The sequence below is a fragment of the Pituophis catenifer genome, unplaced genomic scaffold (assembly GCF_029215685.1).
Source record: "Pituophis catenifer annectens isolate HBS135680 unplaced genomic scaffold, rPitCat1.0.hap2 SCAF_1, whole genome shotgun sequence".
NCBI classification, from domain to species: Eukaryota; Metazoa; Chordata; class Lepidosauria; order Squamata; family Colubridae; genus Pituophis; species Pituophis catenifer.
In genome coordinates, this window is record NW_027256881.1 from 96,620,505 (window position 1) to 96,633,953 (window position 13,449).

General features: G+C 39.2%; 1 protein-coding gene across 1 annotated transcript in view; it reads right to left on the reverse strand.

The window, feature by feature from the left end:
- Window positions 1–319: 319 nt before the first annotated feature.
- The window catches only part of SLC35F1 (solute carrier family 35 member F1), a 222,983-nt gene continuing 209,853 nt past the window's right edge, over window positions 320–13,449 (reverse strand). Inside the window, exon 8 of the mRNA XM_070952931.1 lies at window positions 320–544. Coding sequence (XP_070809032.1) covers window positions 320–544 — 225 coding nt within the window. The remainder of the gene's footprint in view (window positions 545–13,449) is intronic.

Below are 13,449 nucleotides of genomic sequence, written 5' to 3' on the forward strand. Positions count from 1 at the left end.
CCATTTCAAATGGAGGCTTTGAGGTAGGCAAACTGTCCTTCCGGAAAGTTCCCCTGCCATTTCATAACGTCTCCTTAAGAAAACCTTAGTTAAGATTTCTAGACTGAAAAGCACTGCTGCAAGTGAAGGATTGTGAATTTACAGCTCCTAGTCAAGCATTCTTGGAAAGATTTTAATGGTGATGATGGTTTTTAATAAACCTTCCCGATTTGCTACCTTGCAGCTGACTAGAGTCACTGCATCCGGAAAATACCTTTCTCTATGAATGATACAGAGATAATGGTGATACAAACTCCACCAAGGGTGGCAAGGCCTGAGTTTAGGCAACACGGACATGAGATTCTTCTTCCGTTTCTTGGCCGAGGCTGGTGTATGTTACTGAAGGTTCTAGCTGCCCAGTGGCTGGCAAGTCTACAACAGGTCCTGAAGGATTTCGGAACTGCTTGTACACCCGTGGGTCTTGGGCAATGTATGTGGATGTAGAGGAGTACAGCAAAAGGCCAACAAGGATTGTGAAGAATGACAGCAGATAAAGTCCTGAAAACTAAATGGAAAGAATAAAATTAGTAAAAAAAAAAAAAAAAAAGAATGCAGTAAATGCGTTGTACTCAAGAGTTGCATGCAAGAATTTTTTTTCCTGTATAAAGTTGTTCTGTATCAAATTGAATTAAAATTCAGTGCCAAAAATAAATTACCTAAATCAGCAGTAAATTAATTTGGCTTTTACTGCTTTCAGTCAATGATCACTACCATTTTCTAAGAAAGAAATGTTATGCCTTCAGATAAAATCTTCAGAACTTCAATTGCAGAAGTAAAAATCCAGCGACTAAAACACAAAGGACTCAAAGGTAACTAAAACACAAAAGAATCATAATAATTTTGTGGAAAGACTAGATAAATCATGCCCAGTTGGATCATTGTTTCAGAAATGTTCTTACCTAAATAGAAAAACAGAATGACCATGGGTGGGCCTCTTTCTAACTTCCTGCTGGCTTCCTCATTGACTTTGCTTGTGAGAAGCTGGAAGGAAGTGTCAGAAATCTCCCTTCCTTCCTTCCTTCCTTCCTTCCTTCCTTCCTTCCTTCCTTCCATCCATCCATCCATCCATCCATCCATCCATCCATTAATTTTAATGAGGCAGTATAAAAGCTCTACAACACAAGTCTCTGTATGCATATATGTTGTGGGTGTGCTTGTTATCTTGCTACCTCCAAGAACAACTAATTAAATATAATAAATGTCAAGATGAAAACAAAATCAACAGCCTCAGGCTAAAAAGTATTATTGAAGTGTCAGTTGAAAGATCCTCTCAGAAGAAACTAAGCTGTTCCAAATTAAATAGAAAAGATCCTTAGCGCCTCTGAATAATTAAGAAATGACTAAGTGAATGATTCTCAATATGCAATTTTTCTTGAGAACATACAAAATTGCCCGCAAAAGGTCATTTGAGTCAATTTGTCCATTGGAAAGGGACAATAGCCCACCACAAACCTAGTCTTCACTTTGAAAATCAATATATTATGTACTGATTCAGTAGCATATTTGAAGAAGAATGGAAAACCTGTTCAGAAAGAAGACATTTTGAGAAAAAATGCAGACTTGGTTTTCGAGAAATGATTTCCAGCAAATTACAACATTCAGAATATTTCCTATAGTCATTGCATATTAATTCAAATACAGCTACCTGGCATTTACCTTTCATTGTTTGATACGGCCACAGGACTTGTCTTTGTATAAACCATGTCTGGGTATATGTATGTATGAATATGCACACACATACATCTGATAGGTTGACAGATGGTTAAATTATCTTAAAATGTACACATGCACAGATGCAACACGATACACCGGCTGTAAGCTCTGATGACATCTCCACCTGCTGGAGTTTTCCACAGTTAAGACTGTAATTGGCTCACTTCAGAAGAGAAGAAACCCTACCGAGGAAAGTTCAAAGCATGACAGAGAAAGGCTGTCTAGTGGGCAGGCCAATTAATTGTTTTTCTCTTGCAATATCTCATTTTCCCTTCTTGTCACATCGCACCAGGTAATTTAGTACAGCCACCCTATTGCTTTGGCAGCTAAAAATATAATGTCAAACATCAACAGTGCTGAAGGACAGCTTTCACCTGGCACTGAATTCATGCAGATAAGATCTGTTTTGTGCAGCTTTCTTCTGTTATGCATCATACCAAGTGATTTGAATAATTCTGGGCATCCTGATCACAACTGAAATTCTGCAAAATGGAAAGCAAGCCCAGTATTGTGATCTCTAACAATAGCGATCCCAACCCTGTGTTTAAGAACTTCCAAGTCACCAGAACTCCAGATAGTCTTTTCTCTCCTCATTGTGAATTTCCACTGAATAGACTTTGCAAATAATGGGAATGGCAAGGGAACCTCAGCACTGCCAGTACCTGAGCTTGAAGAACTATGTCTGGTAAAGGTCAAGGATATTCTAAGGCTGGGAGTAACTGCCTAATTAGTACATAAATACATAATTTGGAATTCAATTTGCTAGCAACCATGACTTCACCTTATGGGATCATCTGGGTTTTTTGTTCTTGACTCCCTGCTTGTTATCCCTGACTTCACTTGCATAATGGACTGACCATCATCTCTCTACAGATACCACATTTCTGTTGTGTTGAGCTTGGCTTCCTGCCTTCAAATACAGAGAGGCCAGATACTCATTCATAGCAGTAACTATCCACCGGCATTCACTTATACACTGGAGATTTTCATGATGAACCGTGTTATTGGGTGAATGAACAACCAGTGGTTGCTGTTTGTTGCTCTGGTTTTGCCCAATAAAGATCTAGTAATGGTAATGAGCTATAAGAGAGATCTGGGACAAACAAGGCCCCATGATTATTAATCCTGATAATGGGTTTTAAATGATAAAGCACATGTTACTACTTCTGCTACCACTGCTGGAAATGTTGCTGGGAATCTAAATGGGGAAGCAGGGAGTTACTTGACAAAAACTGGAAGGAAGCATATACCTTCAGCTCTCTTACAACTGTCTTCTCTAGGCTGGTGACCTCCCTGGGTGTGAGGACTATTAAAATTCCCAAGCCAGAATCTTTAGTACATTGGGGAAAGGTATGCTACAAATATGTTTCCTGATGTACTTCCCAGTCAACTCAAAGCTGTGTTTGTACAGAAGAAGCTCCTGTGGCTTCCCAACATAATGTGGGTCGCATGGATTCTCAAGGCAATTATTTTGGGATAGTCATCTGCTAGCAGTAAGCCCGTGCCGAGTCATAAAGAACTTTATAGGTTAAAACCTGCACTTCAATTTCACTAAATAACATTTTTCAGCCAGGCCAAAAAGTTCTACTTTGGATCCATCCGTCCACAAAACATTATTCCAATAGTATTCTGGCTTATCTACATGGTCTTTCACAAACTGTAGATAGGAAGCAATGCTCTTTTTAGTAGCTTTCTCCTTGCAACCCTGCCAAGCATACTGTTGTTGTTTTTCTATGTTCTCCTGATTGTGATTTCATGATTACTGATATTCACCAATGCAAGAGAGTCATTTAGTTCCTTAGACCAGTGGTTCTGAAGTTTTTCTTCATCATGGAGCCCCTTTAAATAGCTTTTGTGGCCACAGACCATGGCCATGGGCCCCCAGAACTTAACTCAAGATTTAAATCATAACATTTCTTCAAGCCTTCACAGACCCCCTGTGATGACATCGCGCCACCCACCCACCCCCCGGAGTTTGCAGACCACAGGTTGAGAACCACTGCCTTAGATGTTACCTTGGGGTCCTTTGATACTTCCCAAAATATGTCTTGCTCTTGGTATATTCTTGGTTAGCCAAGAGGCTAACAGTGGTGCTGAATTGCCTCATTTGTACACAATCTGCCTGACAATGGATTGGTGGAGTCCAACTCTTTGGAAATAGTTTTGTAACCTTTTCCAGTCTGGTAAGGATCAATAATTGTTTTTTTGGAAATTCTCAGAAATCTCCCTCAATTCATGACACAGTTCCACATACTTGTATTGTGAAGACCAGACTTTGATAGTGAATACCCAGAATTCTGTTCTTTAAATAAGGGAGAACCTCCCACACTCACACTTGATTATCATCCCATTGATTGAAACCCTTGACTCCAATTTCTCCTTAAATGAACTGATAATTTGAGAGATTCACATACTTTTGCCACATACAAATATGTAGCTTTGGATTATTCTCCTCAAAAAAAAAAAAAAGTGAATAAGAATTAAGACTCATTTTTTAAATTGGGTTCTCATTTTCTAGTTCTAGGACTTGTGTGGAGATAACTTTTTAGGTTATATTTCTGTAGAAAAATTGACAATTCAGAAGGGCTGCCAAACTTTCACACAACACTGGAGTTTACTGCCAGTTTCTATGAGAATTCTGACATTTTGTTCCTCAGAGAATCCAAATCCCTCTTGCTGCCAGGCTTCTGGAAACTCAACACATAAAGTTTTCCTTTGAGGCTTGGGTGAAAACAATGGCTTTATACAATGGTTTTGATGTAAAATCTGTAGTTCACCTTAGAAACCACTGAATTTAAACATAACAGATGGCTCTCCTAATGTTTATAAATTTTAGTTTCAGAATACCTCAGTTGGCAAGGGCTTGTGAGTTCATTTGACAGGTTTATTCAGGGATGATACTTCAATGCACATTCCAAGCCAGATGGATGCAGGTCTGAAATATGACACATTGGGACTTGACTAAAAAGGAAGCTACTTCCCTTGTAGAGTGTCTGGAATTTTTTGTATTGTTTTTAAAAGTTTGTAAGCTGGGCAGTCACTATTGTGAGGGGCAGTCATCTAAATCATTTTTTTTTTTAAAAATACATTGAGCTAATTTCATGGATTTATATTTTGACCATGTTTTAGATTTACCATAAGAAAACTGCTGTTTCCAAAACTTTGCACACTTTTGCATGATGAGATTTTCTTTAAGCACCCACAGATCAACCTTTTAAGATCCAGGGTGTGTATGGGTTCAATTTACTTATATATAAGGCACAGGGGTGCAACCAATAAGCACTTGGGGGCTAAGGATTAATGTAAGGACACTTTTTTTCTCTTCTTTGTTAGGAGTTATTGTTAATTAATAGTATCCACATCCAAAAGGATCTGGGATTGTATTTAAACCACTACAGGTAATCCTCATTTAGCAAACTACAATTGGGACCAGCAATTTGGTCATTAAGCAAAGTGGTTGCTAAGTGAAACAACTGTGCTTACATCCTACTTCAGATTTCCTTTACTTTACAGACCTGCGAAGGGCATGAATGTGAGGATTGATCACAAAGTTACTTTTTAAATCTCCATTGTAACTGCAAACAGTTACTAAATGAGGCAGTTGCTAAAGGGAGGTTGCCTGTAGCATGTTGAAACTGATGGTAAAAATGCTCTGAAGGACATGCAAGAGAGCAGGCACACAATGCCTCTTGATAACCCTTTGAACCCAATATCTTTTTCTGGGGTCGTGCTGTACAGAGGTGGTATTCAGCAAATTCTGACCAGTTCTGGAGAACCGGTAGTGGAAATTTTGAGTAGTTCAGAGAACCAGTAAATACCACCTCTGACTGGCCCCACCCCCATCTGTTCTCTGCCTCCCGAGTCCCAGCTGATAGGGAGGAAATGGGGATTTTGCAGTATCCTTCTCCTGGAGTGGGGAGGGAATGGAGATTTTACAGTATCCTTCCCCTGCCATGCCCACCAAGCCACACCCACCAAGCTATGCCCACAGAACCAGTAGTAAAAAAATTTTTGAATCCCACCACTGATGCTATAAATCCAGGAAGTGCTGCAGCTGCTTTAAGGAGTTCCAGACAGGAGCTAAATGGCCATTCCTGAAATATTTTTTCCCCTTCAGAACTGAAGCACTGCATAGCTTTTCAAACTTGGCCTCCAGCAGAACAATACTGCAGTCACGTTCCCTCCTTTGTAGGAGCCGATTAATAAACTCATCCCGGCTTGCAAGCACCAACTTAAAAAATGGAGTCTACCACCAAGCTGGTGGGTGATTAGTAAAGAATTGGCCAGGTAAGAAAGTGCTCAAGAGGGAAAAAGGAAGAGAACCAACATTGATTTTGTAATTGTTTTCCCGAGGCTAAAATATTAAATTATTGAATCCTATAGTCACCCACTACTGTCCCAGGATTTAGACAGCCCTGATCTAAGAAAATCAATGCTAAATAATTATGAGTCTTTATTGTTTTTTGTTGCAGCTCAGCTCAGAAAGATGTCTAAATAAAGCCATTTCCCCCTTCCTATTTATTGTTTTTGTAACGTTTTCTTCTATTCATGGCATCCGCGTAGTGTTGACAGGTGTCTGTGTTTCTCTTGGCTTCTGAGCAATCACTTTTTAATAAAATATCATCTGCCGGTAATAATCGATACTGCATCGCTGTCTTTTGAGGATGGTGGGGCTCACCACCAGGTTTACAGTAATTGACTCAGCCTGGGCCTTTGGCTAATTCCTTTTCTGTTGAATTTTACAACAGGCACATTCAGTCGAACTGCCCGGGGATTCTGCTGTTGCTCTTCCTCCATACACATGGGGCTCATTCCCCTTCGGACCGGCAAAGATTTCACAGCTGCAGCTCATTAACTTCAACCTGAAGGTATAAGTCCTTTGGGAAGGAAACAGTGCAGAGCGGTTTTCCCAAGAGTTTGCTTTCCTCTGACATTGTTTTGCATCTGAACTTTTAATTGAGATAGATGTTCACATTAGCCAATGCCCGCTTTTTATTGCAGATTTCTTCTTGAGCAGACAGTGCAGAGAGTGATGGTGTATGAATATGCACACAGACATGCAGACAGTTATGCAAGATACGTAAGCAGTGGTGGGTTTCAAAATTTTTTACTACCGGTTCTATGGGCATAGCTTGGTGGGCATGGCATGGTGGGCATGGCAGGAGAAAGATACTGTAAAATCTCCATTCCCACCCCACTCCAGGGGAAGGTTACTGCAAAATCCCCATTTCCTCCCAATCAGCTGGGACTTGGGAGGCAGAGAATAGATGGGGGCAGGGCCAGTCAGAAGTATTTCTACTGGTTCTCCGAACTACTCAAAATTTCCGCTACCGGTTCTCCAGAATTGGTCAGAACCTGCTGAAACCCGCCTCTGTGTGTAAGGATACATCCTACCATACAAAGGGAAAGAAACTGTGTTGTGGGCCAGTGGTGGTATTCAGCTGGTTCTATCCAATTCATGCGAACCACTAGCGGCGGTGGTGGGAGGCTCCGCCCACCCGCCATCACATCCTGTTTTTGATGCTCTGTGCATGTGTGGAAGGTTGAACGGAAGCGCACTCACATTTGCGAACCAGTAGCGAAGGTAAGTGAATACCACCCCTGTTGTGGGCACAGAGCAGAGCTGGAAGGAAGATGGTGCCAGAGGTCTCAAAATAAATGATAAATAAGGGCAATGCCAGTTTGCATGCATTGTTAGCTGGACAATGAGACAAATTCCACTCGGGATATGCCTTGTTGAGAAAAGCAAACCGGTTTCATACTATATCTTTTTTTCTTTCTTGAAAAACATCCCTTTTCTTCCTCAGATAAATAGGGAGAACTCAGAGCAGGTCATCTTAAGCATTTGGCACTGATAAGACAAAAAGTCATTTAATTTTAAAAACATAAAAATTAACCATAAAAACACAAATGGTTCAGGCATGATGTGAAATTGCTTTGAAGATTTCTTTTTAATTTTAAAGGCAGACTGATGTGAAAGGCCAAGTTTACAGACCTACATTGTTTTAACAATAATTAATGCAATTGTATATTCAAATATTTCTGAATTTAAAAAAAAGAAAGAATGAAGAATCCATTATCTTTGACTAGGGCCAAGGACCTCAAGAGGCTATGTCACATTCCTAAGTGGTCAAGTCACTAATTTTAGCTATTTACTGTAAATCTATGAAAATGCCATGGGAGTCACAAATGAGAAAATAGAAAGAAAAAACAACTTCTATTGGAGAGCAGCTGTAGGCAGGAAGCTAGGCAAGCAGAGAAATTTCAGATAGTTTCCACACCTCATTGACCATAAAAATCACTGACAGGCTAAAGGGGCCTCTCCTAATCTTGTGTCTTCCATAAACCAGGTTGGCTGTGCTTTCCAAGAGGTAAGGCTGTGCAGCACAACAAAGGCAGAAAGGTGTTTTGCACCATGTGTGATGCATTGTGAGCCCCTGCAAACTCTGAAGGACCCAAAAGGGTAACACAGCCTTTCAAGGTATTTATCGTCACCTATTTTCCTAGGTCTTAATCTCAGCCATACTCACAATAGATTGTCATATTAACAAAAGGAGACCGGGTTTGGGGTGGGTGGGTTTGACTTTGCTATATTTTAGATTTATGGATGATGTTATTTAAAAATAGTTATAGTAAACAGAGTATACAAGGAACTCTGTAACCCAACTGATTTAAAAATAGTTATAGTAACAGAGTTTACAAGGAACTCGGTAACCCAACTCATATTGGGAGGTAATTTTACTCATAGTAAAAATGTAGATGCAGATAGAGACAAAGATCCAAGAGAGGAATATGGGAGGCATGCCAAAAAACAAACAAGAATTGAAATATTAAAATGGGCGAGAGATGATGGATAGAAAGAAAATGTTTTTTAATATAATGGGGGCCTGATTAAAAGTTAGAATAAAAGTAGAAATAAGGATACACATCTCTAAATAATAGAATAAAAGCAATAATTAGAGATTGAAAGATGGATTTAATATGTATGTTTAAATAATATGGTGACTGATGTCAAGCTGGAGTATTAGGATTATATTTTAATACAATATGTGCATTACATTAGGATTAGTAAGGATGGCCTGACTAAATGGAATACATGAAATAATTAAATGGAAAGATGAGAGGTTGAAAGATTGTATTATTATGCATGCTTAAATAATATTGTAATTGGCATTAGAATGGTACATTGAAATACTGAATAACTAAATAATGAAGGACTATATCTTAATGCAAATATGAGTATTAATTTTAGGAGTATATAAGCCCAACCAATGTAACAAATATTATTGATATCAGTATTGTTATTTGTATCAAAATGAATGATACCCAGATGCCACACTGTTCATGTATTGATGTTGATGTATATATAAAAATAAAAGAAAAAACATAAAAAAAATGAAAAGAAAATTATCATGAAAGAATTCTGTAAAATGAGAAAGCTCAACCACATGTCGCCTTGGATTGTATGTGTTGAGGTCCATCATGGAAAGGTAAGATAATGGAGCCCTTCTAGGTGCAACTTGGTTTAGATCTTCCACACAAAGCCACAAATACATAGATTTGACTATAAACTAAAGTTTATATAAGATTGAAGACAAAAAAGTAAAAACCTGGAAGATTTATTTTAACATGCATTCATTTATCTCTCTGCTCTCCATTTTATGCGTGCACCTTCACCGTCATATTAGTCCTTTCTGCAAAAGGTATGTACGAAAAACTGAACACTGAGATAGCAGTGATCAATAACTTGCTGTATTGTATTACCCAAGTAGTTTTGCAATTCAGAGGCAGAGGCCTGTTTTCTATGCCAAGACCCAGTTTTCTTGACATGGTCAGTTAAAACTGAAATAATGGAAGACACAAAACATATATTACAATAGAAATGGGAAACTTTAACTACCCTGATATCAACTGGGAGACAAGCTCTGCACCACGTGGAAGGTTCCTGAGATCTTGAAATGGGGTGCCAATCAAAGCAGACAGAACTGAGCTCTTTGGAGCAATAGTCTAACTTTATGAAACCATGATGGCGAACTTATGGCACGTGTGCCGGAAGTGGCATGTAGAGCCATCTCTCTGGGCACGTGAGCTGTCGCCCGTTGCTCTTCTGGGTTCTTGTGCGCCGGCTAGCTGATCTTCACGCATGTGGGAGCGCCGTAAACCAGAAGAGCAGCTGCCCGATGTGCATGCATGCACTGGGAAGATGATCTTCCGGTTTCCAGCATGTGCATGTGCACCAGCCAGCTGGTCTTCGCGCATGCATGCATGCCAGAAACCAGAAGCGCAGGTGGCTGGTGCGCATGTACCATCTTCCCGGCATGCACATGTGCACGAGAAGGCTGCTCTTCCAGTTTCCTGTGCGCGTATGCGCACCAGCCAGCTGGTCGTCATGCAAGCATGCGCACCAGAAACCAGAAGACCAGGTGGAAGACAAGGAACCTGGAAGATCATCTTCCCGGCATGCGCATGCGCCCCTGGGCGGCTGCTCTTCCAGTTTCCGACATGCACATGCATGCACGCTCCCGTTTCGCACTCGGTGCCGAAAAGGTTCACCAACATTGTTATATACCATGTTTCCCCAAAAATAAGACCCTGTCTTATATTTTTCTGAATCCTGAAATAAGAGTTTGGCCTTATTTTCGGGGATGTCTTATTATTTTGGGGCACGTGGAGCAAGACGATGCTCCTCTTGCTGTCTTACCTGATTTCCAGCTCTGTCTCCCTAACCCTAACCAGAGGAAATGGCATGGACCAGCTGTGCATGCGTTTAAATATTTTGGGGGAGGGCTTATTTTTTGGGGGGCTTATTTTAGCACATGCCTGATTGGGGTTATTATCAGGGGATGTCTTATTTTAGGGGAAACAGGGTAACATTAACTCCTATGTTTCCTTTGCCTCGAATTTCTTGGTTTTCTCTTTAATGATCTATTTGCAGAAAATCCGATTAAAGAATTAGTCTAAAGCTACCTAAACATTGAACAAAGTCTTTGAAAAGAAAACCTCTAGAGGCTTCCGGTTTGCTGTTTGTCGCTGCCAGACGTTCCTTTGGGATCGTCAGCTTCCATCGCCTGTCAGAGCCGCCTTCACAATGGAATGGCGGCTCGAAAAAACTCTGTTTCCATGAGGAAACGGAGATAGAGCCGGCAGGGGTGGGTAGAACTCTCTGCAGAGTCCCAAAAGTTTTTCCTTTACTTTTGGGACAGAGCGGATGAGATGCCCCGTATCCCCAGCCGCTGCTCCGGGCTTTGGGAGACCTCTGCTGATGCAGAGCTAGGCGTCAAAAGCAAGCCTGCAAATTTAACAGACTACTCAAAGAAAATGTGAGCTGGACCTGTAATACTGAACCGCAAGTATTTTACTGATTTTTTTAAAAGAAATTACTTAAGAGAGAGGAGGAAAAGAAAGAGGAAAAAAAGCCTTTTAAAATGGCGTCGGCTGGAGGAGAGGCTGAAAGGGAAAGTCCTTCCGTTTTTTATTACTACAATGTAGCGGAATAAATACCACTGGCTACATTTGTAGACAAAACTTCGCTCCTGTGTCTTTTTCTCTTTTTTTTCCCTTGGAGACCTGATATTGTTGTTGATTGGAAAGAAGTCTTTCTTGCTTTTTTTTAACAAAGCCTGTCTGGGCGGAAACATGGCACTGAGACTCATAAAGTCAGATAAACAAGAATGGGGGGGATTCCCCCACCAACAACTTAAAGGAACAAGTCTTAACTCTTCAGTCTCAGAAACCTGATTTTAATATAATAGAATTTTTTATAGAAGAGATTGAAAGAAGGGAGGAGACTGTGAATCAGCAATTTGAAAAATTTAAGCAGGAAATTAAAGAATTGGTGAAATCTAAGTTTGATTTTTTGGAGAAAAAACTCTCAAAAGTGGCTAATGCTTTTATAGAATTTATGATACAGTTGGACACAAATACTAATGTACTAGAGTCTAAAATGGAAGAAATTCAAGATAAATTGGACAATAGAATTCAAAAAATTGAAAATGACTTGACAAACATTCAGGATAATAGCTTAGAAGAAAAACCTAAAATGGATGCTGATCAAAAGTATGGTAATGCAGAAAATCTGCAACAGAAGATTGAAAAAGAGATTTTAATGGTACAATATAATTTCACAGAATATGCGATAAGATTAAGAGGTTTGCAGGAAAATAATAGAGATGATTTAAGGAAAATATCTTCTGAATTTCTAGCTGGGATTCTAAAGGTTCAACCTGATGAAGTGTTTTGTAGGATTGACAGAGTTTATCGAATCAACTCCTGGATTGCCAAGCAAAGGCAATTGCCTAGAGATGTGGTGATTTATTTTACAGATAAAGAAATTAGGAACAATATCGTGCAAAATTCCTTCAATTCTAATTTGCAATTGTATGGAAGAAAGATTTGGATTTACAAGGAACTCCCACCTAAGATATTGATGGAAAGGAAGAAATTTGGTTTTCTGGTGAATGAGTTAAAAAAGAGAAATATCACATTCAGGTGGGACGCCCCAGTTGGTATTATATTTAGATACCAAGGAGAAAGATATCAGCTAAATACTGTTGAAAGAGCGGAAGAATTTTATCAAAATAGGTTGAAAATGAACTTAACATCTTCAGGTATAATACAGGATAAGCAGAAGGAGCCGGAAATAAAGGTAAAATATCGAATTACAGAGACTGTACCAGATGAATTGCCTTTGGATTCATTGGATACCCCAGCTGGACTATCTACAAATTTGAGAGAAGTGGCATCTAACCTTAATGTGATGACTTATCAAGGCAAGGATAAGCATGGAAACCAATTAGGGGAAATACAAGGGATAAAAAAGAAACATGAGATACAAAAACAAAACCAACAAGACCAATCTACAAAGCAGAACAAAATCCGACCAGATGATACGCAATTTGTAGAAAAGAAACCAGGATGGAAACCAAACCCACAAAAAGAAAAGAAAAAAAGAAATAGGTGGCATAAAAATAGAAATTTCTAAATCAGGCAACAGTGAAGCCAGTGACTCTAAAATATGAATGATTATGTGTAAACACAGAAGAGGCGACGTATTGGTTAATATCATCCTGAAGATTGTGGCAGATCTCTGCATGGCCGTAATTTGGGGACGTGAAATGAGCCTTAAACTGATGGATTTGAATTATCCATTTTGGAATTTTTTTTTGTGTTGATAAACATATTATATTATCTTGAATTACAAGGCAAGAGAATTATGCTGGGGCATGCAGAAGATCGGGTTGTTACCCACTACGATGATGGGAATTAATAATCCTGATGAAACTCACAATTATTACTATATGGAATATAATTATAATGTCACTCGGGTGGTTGTTTTTACTTTTATACATATAAGAAGAAGATATTTACTACTGATGGGGGCAGATTGATTGAAGATCCTGAATAAACTGTTGCACCAGCAAGCTATGTTACCCGATTATGGATGTTGGTTCTACCAATCCAGTGGAAAGACCTTAAAGAAGATACTATATGGATTATAAATTTAAAGTTATTGTCTTTTCTTTTTTTTTTTATTTAGATATAATGGAAAATATAGACATATATTTTTAAGTAGTGTGGGCAGTGAATCAAAGATATTAAGAAATGTTGTGTATGGTAATTTTTGCATGATAGTGGGTGAATAAGCTAGTTAGTAGATTGATTAGTCTAAGAAAAGGGATTTTTAAGTGATATATTTAG